This window comes from Boleophthalmus pectinirostris, unplaced genomic scaffold, assembly GCF_026225935.1.
Source record: "Boleophthalmus pectinirostris isolate CB_2022bp ecotype Guang Dong unplaced genomic scaffold, ASM2622593v1 HiC_scaffold_5, whole genome shotgun sequence".
In the NCBI taxonomy this organism is placed as follows: domain Eukaryota; kingdom Metazoa; phylum Chordata; class Actinopteri; order Gobiiformes; family Gobiidae; genus Boleophthalmus; species Boleophthalmus pectinirostris.
In genome coordinates this window covers 33,449,516-33,468,271 of record NW_026571404.1, presented here as the reverse complement: position 1 = coordinate 33,468,271, position 18,756 = coordinate 33,449,516, and the positions used below count along the sequence as shown (strand labels likewise).

At 37.3% G+C, this 18,756-nt stretch overlaps 2 protein-coding genes across 2 annotated transcripts in view; one reads left to right on the top strand and one right to left on the bottom strand.

Moving 5' to 3' along the window:
* Positions 1 to 1,014: 1,014 nt before the first annotated feature.
* Positions 1,015 to 11,493, bottom strand: slc25a16 (solute carrier family 25 member 16). The gene is made up of 10 exons (XM_020929650.2): positions 11,184 to 11,493; positions 9,586 to 9,705; positions 8,952 to 9,044; positions 8,740 to 8,873; positions 7,751 to 7,814; positions 7,108 to 7,229; positions 6,833 to 6,899; positions 6,048 to 6,210; positions 5,227 to 5,295; positions 1,015 to 4,461 (listed from the first exon to the last, which is right to left on the bottom strand). The coding sequence occupies exons 2-10, from the start codon at positions 9,677 to 9,679 to the stop codon at positions 4,305 to 4,307; spliced, it is 963 nt and encodes a 320-aa protein (XP_020785309.1). The 5' UTR covers positions 9,680 to 9,705; positions 11,184 to 11,493; the 3' UTR covers positions 1,015 to 4,304.
* Positions 11,494 to 13,693: 2,200 nt separating this feature from the next.
* Positions 13,694 to 18,756, top strand: part of tet1 (tet methylcytosine dioxygenase 1) — a 66,512-nt gene continuing 61,449 nt past the window's right edge. Inside the window, exons 1-2 of the mRNA XM_055162720.1 lie at positions 13,694 to 14,025; positions 15,662 to 17,750. Coding sequence (XP_055018695.1) covers positions 16,617 to 17,750 — 1,134 coding nt within the window. The 5' untranslated portion in view covers positions 13,694 to 14,025; positions 15,662 to 16,616. The remainder of the gene's footprint in view (positions 14,026 to 15,661; positions 17,751 to 18,756) is intronic.

The window sequence follows — 18,756 nt, the reverse complement described above, 5'->3', positions numbered from 1 at the left end:
GGTTAAAGGTGCTATAAGACTGTTGTTCCTGATCAAAAACATCTCTTAAGCTCAAAAGGTTCTGTTCCACTTTGTGATTAATTTACAGCTACTTTTTACACTAAGTTGTGGACCAAACTAAATATTTATTGAAAATTTTCAACATCTGCATGTTTTCTCTTCTTTCGAGACATGTAGTGTTAAACCTTTTCTTATTAAAATAAATGTTTAATGATAGTTTTGCTTAAACAAAACAGAACAAGCATAATATAAAATAACAAAATTTCAAAAAATATTGTCTCTATAGTCTATCTGTAGCCGGAGAGCCAGCTCTAATACATATTTGATATGTTCTCCCGAGCCAAATATAATTATATCATGTGCCAAATTTGGCCCCCGGGCCTGAGTCTGACATGTCTGAGTTAAGATTATCAGCGCTGATGTTATAGGGAAGTTCAGTTAATAGTATCTATGTTTTGTTCAGTACTCCCTCTAAGTTTAACCAAGTACATCTGCCCTACCTCTACAGAACAGGGTTTTTCATCTCTTGTATTCTTAATGGTATGTTTTCAATATACTTAACTGTAACTGTTCACCTCATTATGATTTTTTTTCTTATTAACCATAATCTCCAGATAACATTTTTGATAAGGAAACAACATTATAACATAGATCAGAAAATAGCAAGACATGGGCCCTTTATGGTGCAACTTTTCTGGTGGAGGCTCTGTCAAATGCTTTTCTCCATGGAAGTACTTTGTCTGTTTGTTTCACAGTATGTTATTAAATCTTTCTATCTTTGTGGAGAGCACACCAGACCAAGTTACAGGTCAGCTCTGTGGAGAGGCAACACCGCTCACAGTGAGAATGCCTGTTTTTGTAGAAGTTATAAAACCATCTGTAATTGAAAAAATGTAAAATAGAGCTGTTTAATGTCATACTGTGTAACATTCCGAGCAGAGTAATAACATCTCCATAGAAACAAGCAGGTGATGATGGACATAGTGCACCATTAAGGCAAAAAGCAGACACGTATTCAGTATTATTCAAAGGTGTTTAATGAGCACATGTCTGTACATAGAAAAATGACAACAACAAAAAATCCATTGTTCAGTCTAACATCACTGAACCCAAACCCTTTAAACACCTTTGTAATGTCTCATAAGGTGCTGCTTGGCTGTTTTTTCCTCGAGTGATGCACAAAAGAGGAAGCCACTGTCTGTGTGAATGTTTATGTATGTTAACCACTGGTTGTGCAACTTAATAGATGCACAATCAGTAGTTTGTCTAGTCTTAATGGACTTGTATTACACCATTTTCTGATCTATGGTATAATGTTGTTTCCTCATCACAATCATACTTGCAGTTGTGTTGTTTTTTTTCATTCATTCATGTTTGACAGACAAATCCTGCATATTTAGGCTTAGTTCTTCTCTCAGACAGAAAACACTCCACCTTGTTCCACCTTGTGACGTCATGTGGTAATAGTCCTTCAGTGTTTTTAAACTCCACGCACCTTCACTAGAATCACCTGGATAATTTGATAATAGAATTGCCAATCTTGACTAAACAAAAGGTAAACAGTAACTCTTAACTTGAAAATTACCGCTTCGTAAAATCACAAGGTAAAACAGAGCATTCTGAGCTTCTGAGATGTAGATAAACTAATAAACCAGGATTACTCAAGCGTGTGTGGATGAATAAAAAACAAAAAACAACACAACTCCAAGTATGTTTCTGAATAGATAACAACATTATAACACGACTTAAAGCTCACAAGAGTCAGTTTTGTGTAATAGAAGACCTTTAACATTAGTCATAAACACTAGAAATATTGTGCTGCACTGTTTTTTATGAAATACTTATAATATAAATATAATATAAAGTACCATAGTTATTACAGAATATTGCAAATAAGGTGATGTTACACAATCACAAATTGTATACTGGTAAACTACAACAATGTTTATATCATATATTTTACATACAGCCAATCATGTTTACTAATTGAGTTGAAACCCGTATATATATATTCAAATGTCTCTTGTTTCTCATCTTATTGTATTAGTTAAAGTGCAACTAAATCCACGTTTTTCTGCGCTTGAATTGTGTATTTGGTGTGTTAATAGTATTATTTAATGTGCAGTTTTAGAGCGAACTAGGTACATTTGCAGCTTTCAGGTCAAAAATACCTAAATCTTAGTGGCTTCTAATTAAGATGAGAGCATCATCAGATGATTTGAAATACAGACCTGCAATTCTTACCTACACAGACTCTCTCCTCTTAAGATAAACTATTAAATCTGTTAAAGTGGAAAATGTGGCCAATTGTTTCTTAAACACTCAGACCCCGCCCCTCACGCTCCCCTCACTCATTCCTTTATTCTTCCCTTTATTCCTCCAGATACCGCAGAGTTTAGCAGCTCTATTTGACATGTGATTGTTGGCAGAGTTTAGGTGTTTAGTCCCACTTTAAACTGCAGTTCGTCTCTGTTCTTCTAAATGAAAAAGCAGAACTGTCAAACTATGAAACACAGCAACCAAGTTATGATGCAAATCAAGGCAAGACAGAACTAAACATTGGTATCTGAAATTCTGTGGATTTGAGCATGTATGCAACACAATTAAAACAGCTTGCATCACTACCGGCTTTGTATAAATAATAAATGCATTTGTGGCTATACAGTCTGGTGGTAATGGTAGACCATTTTGTGTGCTATTCTGCCACCTAGTGACAGAAAAGGTTAAAACAAGAAATTCAAAAGATAAGTGCAATTTTTCATTTTTTTTTTCAAGAGACTAGACAAAATCAGTGCAAATGTTTTTCGGAAGTAATATTTAAAGCAGTAGTTCCCAATCATTTTTACTGTACTAAATATGTATGGAGAAAACTACATAGCAGTATGTAGTTTTACACAAAAAAACTACATACTTTTATGTATACTTTTATACCAAAAAAAAAAAATAATATATGCAAATACAAATACTACTAATATCTTTATCATTAAAAAATCTACTAATGAATGAATGAATGAATTGTTTGAGAACCACTGCATTAAATAAAAACAAAACATAGGCAAACATTAGAACATTGTTATCTATAAAAACATTTTATCCTGAATATACAGAAAATATAGTACATGACTTGCCAAATCCAGAATTCTCTCTTTGTATTTTTTATACACAGATATCCGTCTGGTCCTCACGCCCTCCATTACGCCTGGATCCAAAGCCATAAGTGATTGGCCAGTCAGACTCGTTTATTTCAGTGACACGTGAAACAAAGAAGCTCACTGGTCATCCATCATTTACACAAACAAAATTACATTCTGCAGAAATTCGCAATTTTTTACCTTTTTTCCCCTGTTAAGCAGTTACATTTGTAACTGCTTAACAGCTCATACATGCCCCTGATTGGCTAATCCATCTGTCAATCACGCCCAATCAGCTCATACATGCCCCTGATTGGCTAATCCATCTCTCAATCACGCCCATGTGAACCCAATTTGCCAGTGACCAGACTAACATCTCTGTTAAAGAATCCAAATTATGCTATTTTCTGATCTATATTATAATGTTGTTTCCTCATCGCGAACATATCTGGAGTTGTGTTTTGTTTCATTCACACATGTTTAACACACAGACTGCATATTTAGGCTGCGTTCTTCACTCAAACTGAAATCACTCAGTTTCACCTTGTGATGTCATGTGACGAAGGTGATGAACACCTTCACTATAATCAGTTGGACTGTTTCAGCCCTAGAATTGCCCATCTCTATGAAACAAAAGGTAAAAGGCTTCATGACATCACATGTGAATAAAAAAAACCTCAACTTCAAATAGGTTTTAGATGAGGTAATAGCATTAAAACAAGGTTTAAAGCTTACAAGAGTCAATTTTGAGTAATATATGTCCTTAAAGTATTGAAGAAGTGTTGTGTGAAGTGAAATATTCTGGATCCCAGGCAAGTACATGACATGTACCAAACAAAAAAATCCTAAACCAGTTTCGACAAACCAAAAACAAAGAAGGCAAAGAAATACCAACTTCAAGCACACTTACTGACAAAATAATTTAAATTAAACTAAAATAAAGGCAAAATTCCAAACTATTTCCAAAATTCCCTTACATTCATGGAAGCAAATATTTGGATCTTGCTGCAAAGTTATGAAATTGTGCTTTTGTGAAGAAAAAATTGTTGTCCTCTCAAATACCTCTCAAAACTATTATACTCAGTCTGACGATTCTATAGCAAAGAAATGGGATGGGGCTACCTAGCTTACGTTTGCTATTAAGACATAATGCAGTCTAAAGTCTATTTAAGTCTAGTTGAGGTATAGGACCTGCTTCATGAACTCGTAGACAGTGAATGCCACGGCCTGGGAGGGCACACAGCGGATGTAGTTGAGAGAAAGGCCTCGGTACAGTCCTTTTTTGATTCCATATGTTTTGTACACATACTTCAAGGTCTTGGTTAGATTTCTGCAAAGAGAAAGTAGCAGTCGTGTTGAGAATATAAACTAGAAAATATACAGTAGTGTAAGAGGCTTTATGTGCATGTTAATATCAAGTATTTTCCTACAGCCAATAATTATTTTATAGTTCTTCAAGTGATAAAATCCTGATACTCATTTGGACCTGGTTTAATGGTCAAATTTTTACAGTGCTTTTCCACCTTCAAGACACTTCAAGACAGCACTTTACATCACAGAACCATCCACCCACTCACACAAATTCACAATCTAGTGTACGCAGACACTGAGGGCGAGGCGGGTTAAGTGTCTTGCCCAAGGACACACTATGGGAGCTGGAATTGCACCGCTAACCTGTGGGCCAAAGGGTTCTCAAACACCTAAAGGCGCCGTATTATGCTTTTTTAAATCTATATCATAATAAATATAGAATTTTGGCATTATACTTTGTTGTGTTCATGATATCTGTGCATAAATTATCCTACAGCAACAATTCTAAGGATGTAAAATATACTACAAAGAACATGTTGTATTCAAATATGATTAAATTCCAGGTTTCGTTTAAATCTGAAATTATTCCAAGTGCCTCTTGACAAGAGTTACCCCAGGCTCAGCTTTGTGGATTTTCAATTTGAAGATGTCAGGGGATGGAGACAAGAATCTAAACTACCTGTGTAGAATATAATAGTCTTGGCTGGCCTTACTAATAGGAGCTTACATAAGAAGTTTACAAAAATATTTACGCAGTCTTTACTTTTATTTGGCGGATACTTACACACACTTATCAGAATCTGGAAGCACTGCCCCTAACTGCATTCTTCTTCTGGCCACATCCAGCGGATATCTGTCAACACATTTCAGATTTAGTGTAATATAGTGTAATAATATGTCACATCAACAGATCATAAATCAAAACATTCAGTAGGAGGTGCTGGTCAAATGAATACCTCACACTTGGACTCATTCTTTACATGGACCTTTACATGCATTCTTTATTTTAGTTGTTAATGGATAGCCCAAATGTTTCATCCCCTTCTATCCCATGAGGTATATATCGTCTTTTTCTTCCATTTTGAATTTGTTTTGTTTCCTTCACACATATGTATAACACGCATATTTTGGCCGAGTTCTTCTCTCAGACAGAAAACTGTCTGGTCTACCTGTGATGTCATGTGGCAATACAGGAAGTGCTCCACTGTGTTTTTAAACTCAACACACCTTCACTAGAATCATTTGGATAATTTCAGCCGTGGAATTGCTGATCTTTACTGAACTAAAGGTAAAAAGTAGCTGTTAACTTGAAAACTACTGCTTCATGACATCACAAGATGGAACAAAGCATTTTAAGCTTTGGAGATGTAGACAGACTAATAAACCAGAATTACTCAAACATGTGTGAATAAAACAAAACAACTCCAGGGGATGTTTTGGATGTGGTAACAACTTTCTAACATGGATTAAAGTTCATAAGCTTCAATTTTGCATAATATAGGGCTTTTAACCCATTCTCTCATATGTAATAATTTAATTGTCCTACAGTAAATCTCCCTTATTTTCTCAACAGTAATAACAGTGCCTTGTATTGACTTCACTTACGATATGGTCTGAGCGATGGCCCCAGCCACGCCTCCACACACCATGTTGAAATGGGCCTTCAGAACCAAAACATTTGGATTGTCTAAAGACGGGGTCCCCAGTGTGTCCGGGAAGTGTTTCAGTCCCAGACTCTTCAGAGTCCCGAATGTGAAGAAGGAGAAACCTAAAGACAGAATAGGTACAATGAAAAGTCAACAAAAATACATATATGTGTTAGTATTTTCTTTTTTACACTTTTATAAGGAATTTTATTGATACTTTGCAGTTACATCACGCTGGGGGTGTTCTACATGTATCTCTACGGTGGAATGTTCAGCAGTTACCATGGATACACAAAATACACACTATCAAAATAAAGTTTAAAGTCTGAAAACTCAAACTCAAAAAAAAAACCAACAACACACAAAATGGATTTTAACATTCCAAGAGTCTGTGGTCAATGAGTGTTCATGGTTTTGTTTAGGTGTCTGATTTTCAACAAAAAAGTGAGAGTGACTAAATGAAAAACTGTTGGCTAATGATATCTTGTGATTGTTATTTTTGTGAGAGAGACTTGTTTAACAGCACAGATCTTCTCACCTTTTATAGTCCCAGCTAAGTCTCCTATTTCTGTGTTTAATTGCAGCTCAGATTAAAGTTCAATTGAGCTATTCACACCCCCAGAGAATGTTCATGACATCAGCTGCAAGTATCAATCAAATGTTATCTCCAATTTTTGCATACTTAAGAAAAGGTGGCCAAGTTTCAAAAACACATATTGTTGACATTTACAAAACAACACCAACCTGAGTAAGGAGCCATTCCAATAATAGTTGGGGTCAGTCCTCTGTAGAACCCATGTATTCCTCCTTCCTTCAAAGTTGAAATGAATGTTTATTTAACAATATTAAAGATGCAATTAAAAATGTATGATAGATTTCTATTTCTATGCACTTGGCTAGAGATGGAGCAAAAAAAAAAACATTATATTGTGCACATTTTCTAAAGCATTAGCTCATTTACAGCAAAAGTTAATAGTACATTTGTTAGCCCTTTATAATGAATCAACCTTGAAATGTACCTTAAGATAGATTGTCTGAAAAGCATTTATAATTCCAGTGTAACGATGCTCTCCTTTCACTTGGAACGCCAATCTGGCACGGATCACATCCAGGGGGTAGGTAAAAGCCACTGCAGTCATACCTAAAAGCACAAAGGACTATCAGAATATGGACTATGAAATAATAGCTTAATGATTAATAATTGCTCAAATAACTGCACCCTTTTGCTATTTGCCAAATGAAGGTCATCAAAAGTATCAAAAATCAGATACTAACAAATACTAAAACTAGTCTCAACTCAATCATCATCCCAGTCATTTGAGCAGGTATCAATGCCCATGGAGCACTGAGGGATAACACAGATAGAAGGCTACATGGTGTTATAAAAGAAAGTACTATTATTTTGAAATTTTGAAAATTATGTTGAAATCACATTCTATTGTCTAAAGTGTTTTTATTATCATTGAGTAATCGATAATAGGCATCAAGTCTATACTTAGTATTAAAATCGAGTGTGGTATCATGACAACACTAGCCACGATACAAAAATAAGCTAATGTGCATTTAAGGTTCATTAAGAGAGTGTACAAACAGAGTGCTCTTCTGCTTTGGATAAAGTACAGACAGTAAATGAGTCTTCATATCAGAAAAGAGATAAGTTACCTGCCATAGACCCCGCCATGAGCCAGTGAATGTGTCCCGATATCCCAAGTTTATTACTGAGAAACTGCAAGAAGGAAATGTTTAGTTATCTTATGACAACCCACTTTCTGTTTGTTTTGTTTCAAGTGAAAGTGCATTTGACAGATTAATATATTTTTCTGATAATTCCTTGGTTTGGTGGGGTAGTACCTGTGGTAAACACTTTGTTAATACTTTAATATTAGTAGTAGCCAGTTTGTGAAGAAATTAAGAAAACAAAAAGTACAAAAATACAAGAAGTAATTCCATCCAAAATACAGGGACAATTTTATGCACAAGAAAGTTTTCTTTTTCCCTTTAAACATTGACTTATAAAGTTATCAATGTTGTAGAAGTTTTCAGTTTGTCCAAGAAAGGATGGAAGTAAAAGGCTGGTGACCAACTGGGTGCCTTAAGCAGGAGAAGTTTATTTACCATGAATAATACGGGCCCAGAGGGACTTGAAAAGTCAACATAGTATGACTTCAAAAGTGAACATAGTGTGATCTTTGAGTGTTCCAAAAGAGGAGGTTTATAAAGCAAGTGTGGTGAGACTATGAAGGGCAGTAGGCACTGGTTAGACAGCAATTTGACACAATTTAGATAATGGTATGCCAATGGTATGCCAAGTCATTGTTATTGTTAAACTGAGAGATGTATGTGGATAAGGATAAAGTCCTTAAATTCTCTTACAATAAAGACTTGTAAAGAAATAAAGTTATCATTCATTTTATTTGTCAAATCATAACTATTGTGTACTTTAGACAAGTTCTGGCCCTTGTTATGGTTAGGTAACAGATCTCCAAGTATGTCCTATCTGCTGCCCGTCCCCAACCAGGAAGTAAAATTATGAACTTCACCAAGATTACAAAAACATTTTCAGTATAATCTTAAATATAATTATGTTAACTATGTTTTAGAGAAATCAATAGTCTAACCCGTCATATACACTTTAAATAAACTCAGAATACCTTTTTATATTTGTCCAGAGCCATAAATTGAATAGCTCCATAGGGGAATATTCTAACCATCATGGCCCCATTGCCTTTGTATAAGCCTAAGAAGCCCTCTTTCTTTGGTACAGCCTTCAGAGTAGCAAACACACCTAGAAGACATAGTGTGAACAATTAGAAACAGTAAAAAAAACCATGTAATTTATTTGAGAATGACAGTGATGGTGTACCTAAATGTTTGTAGTGAGGATTCTGGGCTTGGAGCAGAATCTTCACTCTGTCTAAAGGAGCGATGGTTGTTTTGGCACAGCATCCTGCCACTCCTACAAACACAAATATAGTTTATTAGTATTCTACAGAGTCAGCAGCTGAATAACAGCACATTATTTACTTAGTGTACTAAGACATTGCAGACGCTATCATCAACATTCTCTTCGGAAGTGACACTAATTAGAGGCACTGCTACGTCTGAAGCTCTGTTACTCAAGACAGACTTTAATTGGAGCTTTATTTTAACACAATTTGACCATAAAGAACAGACTAAGCTGGAACTACAACAGGTGATTTGTACTGTTTAACAAGTCTCTCTCACATAAAATTAGTTAAAGCTAGGAAGCCTTAGTCACATTTACCTTTTTCGTTGAAAATCAAAACACCTAAACAAAATGCTTGTATTGATCTCGGGTTGTTTTAATCTATTTTTGTGTTTTTTCTTGGTTTTATACATCTTAAAACTCTTTTGGCTTTGTTTGATGTTGTGTGTATTGTGTCACCATGTTAACTACTCAACATTCTGCCATAGATACACACGTGAAACACCCCCAGCGTGATGCCACTACAAAGTATAAATAAAACTATTTGTACCTCCAGCCACAAAGGAGCGGAGAAAGTGGAAGTCCCTCTGGGCAGAAGGGCGACCTATAGCAGGAGGTGAGGAGACCGAAGCCTCCGAAGTCATCCTGGGAGATCAAGACTCGTCCATGGCTGTAACAGTTAAAGTACAAGTGTTAATATCTTTCATGATTGTACAAAACAGCTATTCATCTGGAGTGAACTGTTAGCTAGCCTACATAAAAATATGACAAAATGTGTGCAAGAATGGGAATTTTTCTTTAAAAGCACCATTAAAGGTCGTATATTGCACAAAATTATCTCCTCCAAAACATACCTGGTGTTCTGTTTTGTTTCATTCACATATGTATGAGCAATTCTTTATTAGTCCGTTTACATCTCCAAAGCTCAAAATCCTCTGTTCCACCTTGTGATGTCGTGTCGTGATAGTTTTCAAGTTAACAGCTCCTTTTACCTTTAGTTCAGTAGAGATTTGGATTTTTAGAGCTGAAATTATCAAAATGATTGTAGTGACAGTGTTTGGAGTTTGTAAACACAGTGGAGCATTTCCTGTTCATGACATCACAAGGTGGTGTTTTCTGTTTGAGAGAAGAACTCAGCCTGAATATGAAAAGTCTGTGTGTTAAACATGTGTAAATGAAACCAAACACAACTCCAGGTATGATTTTAATGATCTTAATATAACCAGTGTTGGGGAGTAACAGATTACATGTACCGGAGTTACGTAATCAGAGTACAAATTATGAGTAACTGTATTCGGTTACAGTTACTCTTTCAATGAGTGGTAATTGGATTACATTTACTTTGTTGAAATAAATGGATTACACAGTGGTATTTTCCTGTTTTCACATTTTAGGCTATATCCCTTTTTTTTTTTTTTTTTTTGGTAATTCCACTCATTGCCGGACACTTAATCAGGTCGAAACCAGGTCCAAACCAGGTCTAAACCAGGTCTAAAACCAGGTCTAAAACCAGGTCTAAAACCAGGTCTAAAACAGGTCTACACACCAGGACTAAACCAGGACTAAAAACCAGGTCCAAACCAGGTCTAAACCAGGTCTAAACCCAGGTCTAAAACCAGATCTAAACAAGGACTATACCAAAACTAAACCAGGACTAAACCAGGTCTAAACTATGTCTCAAACAGGACTTAACAGGACTAAACCATGTCTCCTCGTCTTCTATCAATAATATTTTTAATTTGGTTAAGTAAAGTTTGGGCTTTTTATTTTCTTTTAGCACACAAAACACCTTATGTGAAGATATCCTAGTCTTTGCTGCTCTACAAGTATCAAGTAAAGTATTCAGATTACGTTACTCACTTTAAGTAATTTAATGGATTACGTTACAAACTACATTCTGGGGTATGTAATCTGTAATCTGTAGGGCAATATATTTTAAAAGTAACCTTCCCAACACTGAATATAACTATGTAATCTGACATTGCTTCATAATCAAGTGCACTCCCAAACCGAGAAAAGGACAACTCATCATCACCAGAATTAAGACATAGTAAGTATGCATTGTCAACAGCATTTGACAGTTTAGCATGTGTCAGTGTGAAGCCCTGATTATCACATATAATCACATGTTATGAGGATCTTACTTACGAAATGAATGTAGCTTCTGTATGATGACTTCCTTCAGTCACTTGAAGGTGTCGCTTGTTTCAGCTCTGATTTGAACAGTCGTGTTCTATATTTGTCCTTCTACTGCAAATACGCGGAGTAAAAACACCCGGCGACGTGTCCTCTAATGTTTGAGCTAATCGTACTGAACGCTGCGGTGAGACGCGAGTCATAAGGAAACTCGAGCCAATTTTACGATGCATAACCACATTTCTGCCCTTCGCCCAGCGCCCGTGGACCAGAGACAGACAGCTCCGGGTTGTTTTACAGTCGCACGCCAATGACGCGATGACGTACCTGACGCAAATAGAGTTAATCAAAGAGTTAATCAGTGAACATCATGTGCTATAAAGTATGCACAAAATGTACCCTATTAATATGATAATTGGTCAATTTTGTAATTTATTATCAAAATGTATATATAAAATTGTTTAAAAAATTAGTTTACTAATACATTTATGATAAAATATATTAAAACAATTGACCCCTCACTGTACTTTTTGTAAAGAATATCTCGAAACAATAAAATTTTTTTTTTTTTTTGAAACGCACTATTACAAAAACTTTTTGGAAAGATCATATTGACCCGAACTTTTCATTAAAATTTGAACATATTATTTCTGTTATACATGAAAATAATATATACTCAAAAAAATGGCAATTAACTTAATTATTATATCTGGCAAATTTTATATTCACAAATGTAAATTCTCTTAAAAGAATTAATCTGAAAGTGTAAACAAAAAAGCTATATTGATATATGAATATCTATTAATATCTTGTACAATGTGACAGAGCACAGCTTAAGTTTTTTTTTTTTTTTTTTTTTTTTTTCCATGTTTGATTCCCCCTGGCATCCTACTTGTCATATCATGTGTTTCGTGTATTGTCATTTGTCATATTAATTATTGTTTAGAGAGATTAATTATTGCAGTGACATCATGCTGGAGACATCGTTTTCGCTTTCTATGTGATTTTGTGCAACAATATTGGTCTGATATTCAGTCATGGCTTCAGTCCAGGGGAATTCAGTTTGCCCCTCTATCCATAAAAAAAGGTGTATAGATGATAAAAGAATGGAATTTGGTATCAACAATTTATTGATTTTGATCATTACTGATTTTAGATAAACATTTTATTCAAAAATGTTTTTTTTTTTAATTTTTTTTTTAGATTAAACTAGACATAACACACTGGAAGAATGACCTGTAACTTTTTGCAAGTATATTGGGCTTAATTAAGAGAAAAGAGGCTAGTTTTCTTATGTCCTTTTTAGAGCTTTGAAACTGCCCCTTTTATCCATGAATATGTTTTATACACTGTCGTGTTTTTAATGCATTTATTTTCTTTTCATGTGAACTGTATACTTTTATAAGGTGTCATTTTTGTTTGTACCTGAAAATTTGCAATCAAAATAAAAGTTACACATGCATTTCTTATTGCTGGATTTCAGATGACATCACAACATTCTATAGGCCAATATTAATTAATACAGATGAGGATCAGCTAAAATCATTATTGCTAAAATGCAGATTTGTTTTGTAATACAGTGAGTTTTTGGTCTAGTCAGTCATAGACATCATTAGATTCAACATTTTTGCATTCATTTTCTAGATATTTTGTGGCAAAGTACAATGTAATCAATAGAAAAAATGGCCTTGCCCTTGCCCCCCATCTGAGAGTATGACATCATTACATTTTAGAACAGGGGTCTCCAACCTTTAGCTCGGGAGCTACTAGTACAAGGGTGGGCAAACTACGGCCCGGGGGCCATATGCGGCTTTTAATGCTTTAAATGTAATTTCAATAAATAGTAAATAATAATAAATGGGACTTGAAAGACATATATTTTGTTGTAATGCTTTGTAATGCTTTGTATTTATCGGGTATTTCAATAACATGGGGTTTTCTATATATCCCATGTTATTTTTTTCTCTTATGAGGTGGATTACCAAAAAACTCCATCCATCTGCTCCTGGTCTGGCCCTTCCCTCAAATTTTAGAACACTTTGTGGCACACGAGTCAAAAAGTTTGCCCACCCCTTTACTAGTAGCTCTCCACCCCCTTCCAAATACCTCGCCAAAGGATTTCTGAATGATGCATATTGTGCTTAGTGGCTCAAATATGATGAACTACCATTGTAAATGTATAATTTTGATGCATAACTTTGTGCACTAATAAATGGATGAAGGTTTATATTTTATAGGTATTGAACTGTTCCCCATCTAAAGTTTTTCTATGCTCAACTTCTTGTAACCACTAAAAAAATAACTCTTTGGCATTTTCTTTTTGTAAAGGTACCTCACCACAAGAAAAAAGTTGGAGACCCCTGTTCTAAAATCTGAAAACCAACATTTCTCCCTGCAGTAGCTTCTTGGACACCCCTAGCGGCAACTTACTGGAACTGCACAGTCACAAACTCGTGCCAAGAATCCGCTCCGGGTTTTCCAGTCCGCTCCGCGTCGGGACCTGCTCCAGAGCCGAGCGAGGAGCGTCGAGTTCAGGGCGAGCGGAGAGGAGCAGCGAGGAGCGGAGGAGCGAGCGGTGACCATAGACTGTGACCGCGGGCTGTGCGTCTGTGCAGGGCCGTGCGCGCTGCGGGACCCACGGCGGGGATTTGACATTTGAGCACCGACGCGCACCGCCTCTATTCAACTGTTCTTTTCATCTTTTTGACTTTTCTCTTGCCATGTCCATGTGTTATCGACGTGAGAGGATTGAACTTGCCAGCAGTCTATATTTGCCCAGTAGGGAAGCCAATGCAAGGGCTGGCTGTCTCGTTGGAGTGGAGTATTATTAGCGCTACAGACAACTGTCCTTCTGGTATGTAAAGCATTTCACTCGCAGTCGTGTAACTTAAACCGCTGCGACAAAAACAAAACACGTACAATGATATTCGTGTCTGTTTTTGATCTGAAGGCGACGTGAGGTGTCAAAATGTCAGCGTACGAAAGCAAAGAGCGCGTTTTTACCCTAGTTTTTACGCGGTTATAACTACTCTTCCGCCAGTCAGTGAGAAAACAGGATCTGACCTCCGACCAAAACCCCGCTACTCTACAACGTGTCTCTTTAAAATGCTCTTTAAACCGAGAACAGAGCAGGAAGAAGTTGACGTTTTTCGCCGCGTGTGCTTTCGTTATTGATGTGCGGATTATTTACTTTAGCGCCACTACTACGGGCACATTGCACACTTTTGACGTCAGACTTTGCACTGGCTTGTCACTGGAGATATTCCAGGCGGGGCAGAGCTGTCACTTTGGGGCAAACTGTCTAGTCTGGACAGGTCAAGCTGCGGATTTTATGACTATGGCTACACTTTACCAAAGTAGTCTTGCCCGTATACGTTTAATCGTGCTATCATAAAAAATCTAAACTAGTAATTACAGTTGGCTTTTATAGTTGTGATTGTAGTCGTAGTCAGTGATGTGAACAATACTTTGAAATTGTATTTAGTAACAGAATACTGAATACTGCAGTAAAATGTATGTTGTAACGTATTCTACTTCTACTTGGTCCAATCTGAGTACTAGGGACTTGCAAAAATATCAAAATATCTATATATTGTATCGTTTAATGTGATAATACAGTATCGATATCATGGGCTGTTCTATTGATATATTGCTAAGAGTAGTTTTTGGTATATTTTACAAAATTATTTTGTTACAGCACTACAGTTTTTTTGCTTGTTTAGAGGAAGAAAACATTTGACTTTTTCACTGTTTTGATGATTAAAATCGGTGTGTTTCATATTCACTTTGCACAAGAAGTGGTTTAACAAATACTTTTACTATCACAGCCATGATTTAGCCTTTATTTTTTATTGAACCATATCGAATCAAAAGCTCACTGTATCAAGGTATGTATGGTATCGTGGCCTGTGTATCGAAATATGTATCGTATCGTGACCTGTGTATTGAGATATGTATTGCTTCGGCAACTTCTGAATGATACCCAGCCCTACTGAGTACTGTATTCTGAATAGTACTTAGAATACGTTAACATCTTGTAGTGTAAAGACACAACATAGCATTGAAGACTACTTTTCCTATCACTGATTGGAGAGGGAAATATTTCACATGACCTCACCACAAGAGCTTTTTTTTCTCACTGCTTACGTGCAGTTTGAAGCCAGCATTGTGAGATTAAGTACCTCCGTGTATTCCTTTGTTTTCAGGAAAGTAACTGTATTCTGAATACTGCCAAATAAATATATTCTCGGTATATGTATTCAGTTACTTCCAAACACTGTTTTGTGTTTTTAACTTGTCCTAAATAGTGTCCTTGGGTGTTTTAAAAGGAGCTTATAAGTCTATTATTATTATTATTATTATTATTATTATTATTATTATTATTATTATTATTGTTAACACTGATCCTAGTCATAATGCTACATGAGTAACACATTTATTATACTATATGGTTTTGAACTCAACATGTTTTTTCTGTTCTTCTTTCACAGATTATGTTCCTTCACCATTCGAAGTAAAAAGCAGACGTGTTTCCTCTCTAAATTATTTTTGCTGTACCATAAAACACTGAGCTCCCATGCTGGCGGACAGGCACTCTCCACTCCACATCTTTAGTCATGCCTGCTACAAATCCTGCACGGAGACAGACACCTGCTCCAAAGAGGGGCAGCCAGAAGGCGATAAGCACCAGGAGGCAAACCGCTAACTCGAATAAAACCAGAGGCAGACCTGCGAAAAGGGCTCAGGATGCACCAGCTGAACCCAAAGGAACTACACCGAGACAGGCAGGAAAAAGCCCACGTGGACGAAAGGCAAATGGGCCTAATGTGGACTCCAGAGGGACCCCTAGTAAAGCGAAGGCGAAACAGCAAAATGATGCACCAGCGAGAGGAGGAGATGAGGAGAGCAACCAGGGGAGGCGGAAGTCATTACGGGGCACGCAGGCAGCTATAACTGTCAGCCAGATTTCTAAACCAGCTTCTAGAGGAGGACGAAGAGGCAATTCAGGGAGGGGAGCAGCCTCACAAGCTAAGTTGGCACGTAAAGAACCCCAAGAGAGTAGCAGCAGTTGTCCAAATAGGGAAGAAGAAACCAAAATAATCGACAAATGTGACGCTGAGGACATCCCTGTATCTCTGAAAACAACTTCCGAGCTCCAGGCGAAGGTCAAAGATCAAGATGTAAACAATGCTAAAGAGGCAAGCCCCTTAAAAGCAGATACCCCACCTTGCACTGACACACTGGAGGACTTTTTACCAGGCAGCAGTGACAGCACTACAACCGACAGAGACGGAGCTACACGTGTTGAAAATAATGAGGACAAGTTAAGGTGTGAGGCCGCCGTCCCGACTGGCGAGGATGATGGACAGCCAAGGCTCTGCAGTGATGATGCCAAATTCAGCGCGTCGGAGATTGAGCCTCTAACAAATCAAGCGCTTCTCACAGATGACAGCTCTCCCTCCGCTGGAAGCCATCGTGTTGACAGCGAAGCAGAGGCCAGATAACCCTACAGCTGAGGTGGAGCAAAAAGAAGAAGAATCAAAAATAGTGGAGAAAAAGGAAGGAGCAGAAAAGGCGAAAGAGGATTTACAGAAGAATGAGGAAGTAATTGACATGGAAGTTGAGAAAGAGATATGTAAGGAGCCAACTCAAGAACACACCACTTTGGAGATTGACAAGATAGATAAAGACAAAGAAGAATTTAAATGCAGCACAGAAAATCGTTTACACTCTAGTGATGGTGATGAGTCTGCAGTGAGTTCTGAGTTCTCCAAACCAAAAAGTCCTCCTCTTTCTCCTTCCAGTGTGGCACCTGTCTCATATTCAACTACCTCAGCGTGCACCAAAGCTCTTCCCTCTCCACAACATCTGAATCTGAGTAAAACGGGAGTCCATCTTAGCACTGAAGGAAACATAGATCTTTGCTGCGTATCTGCTAATCCAACTCCTTCTGTGATAAGAAACACTCCAGTTATTATCTGCAACAAATCTGTCAGACCAAAGGGGCTATGGGAACCACCCCTAATGCATAACTTGGATTCTCCCGAGATGGTCAGACATGCCAAAGATAGTAAATCCTGTCAGGAGACCCACCACCACCAAGAACAATCCCAGGTGTCCACATCATTGTCCGCACTTCCTCACTGTAGCACAGCTGGGGTCGGGTCTAACTCAGCCGAAGATAGAAATGCAGCCCCAGAGCAAGATGCGGCGCCAAAAGTGATTTCAACCTCTATTTTCGATGGCAGCTCGGTATTCTCGTACAGCTCCGAAAGCACGCGTTCCTCTTTGTCTTTTGATACCGAATCGGGCACGGAGGAGGGGTACGAGGGAACTCAGAGCCCCTCCGTCCTGCTCGGGCCTGGGAGAGGAGAAGGGGAGGGTGGTGATGTTCCCCAGAGGAAGGAGAGGAAGAAGAGGAGCAGGTGTGGAGCATGTGAGCCTTGCCTGAGGAAAATCAGCTGTGGCCGGTGTAGCTGTTGCCTGAACCGGAGGACAGGGCACCAGATTTGTAAACTGAGAAAGTGCGTGCAGCTGAGGAAAAGGAGAGCTCGGCCTTTGCTGTCTTCTGGAGCTAAGGTAGAGTACGGTTTGGTTTATTAATGATGTGGTTTCAATGCGTTTTGATGTTGTTTACAGTGTTTTTGCAGCAGTAAAGTTTGGGGTTTCACACTACTTTCACCCGACAGCTTTTAAAAGATGTTATACTTGGGTGACCAGATTTTTCAAATAAGAAACTGGGATATCCCCGGGGGTTTTTTTGGTGGTTGGTAATAATAAAATTGAGAAACAATAATTATGCAGAAACCATTCATGACTAACATGAGTCAATATAGTCACATTTTCTTGCAAGAAAGCAGTTTTTCTGTATTTTAACTAAACAAATGACAATTTATGCCTCTCTTTACTGTTGTCAGGGATCAGATTGGTCAAAAAAAGGGACATTTCTTGCATAAAACTGGGACAAATCACTTGTTTTGGATAAATCTGCTGGGACAGGGGACACAGGGCTCGAAACTGGGACTGTCCCAGGTAAATAGGGATGTCTGGTCACCCTAGGTTATACAGTTTATATCACAACTTTTGGAACTATTTTAATTAGTGGCCATGGTACATAAGTGTCAGTGGTGAGTGATGAAATTGTCTTTTGTAAAAGCTCAAAAACACATCTAAAATGTCAAAGAGCTGTTACAGTTAATAACAGATATAAAGGCCTACAACTCTGCAAGTATGTAGTCTGTACCTGACCTCTGAATCAAAAAAATTAAGTCAACAATTGTTAAAAAAAAACAGTGAACAGTTAGCAAAACAACAGGGACACTGCAGACTCCAGGCACATTTATCATTACAGACTTTGGGATCAGACACAGTTGAATTTAACCTTACTCTGCTTAAATAATAACGTGTTAAGGAAATCATTATTGTGTGGCAAAAACAATAGCTCTGTGGACAAGAATTAGGCCAAAAGCGGGTTTGTTGAGGGACATTTTTAGAAAAAAATGATGTATGTACGAAACCTCAGTACTACATTTTTATAGTAATTCAGTGTTTCTCATTAATAGAAGAGACTATGGTGGCCCTTTGT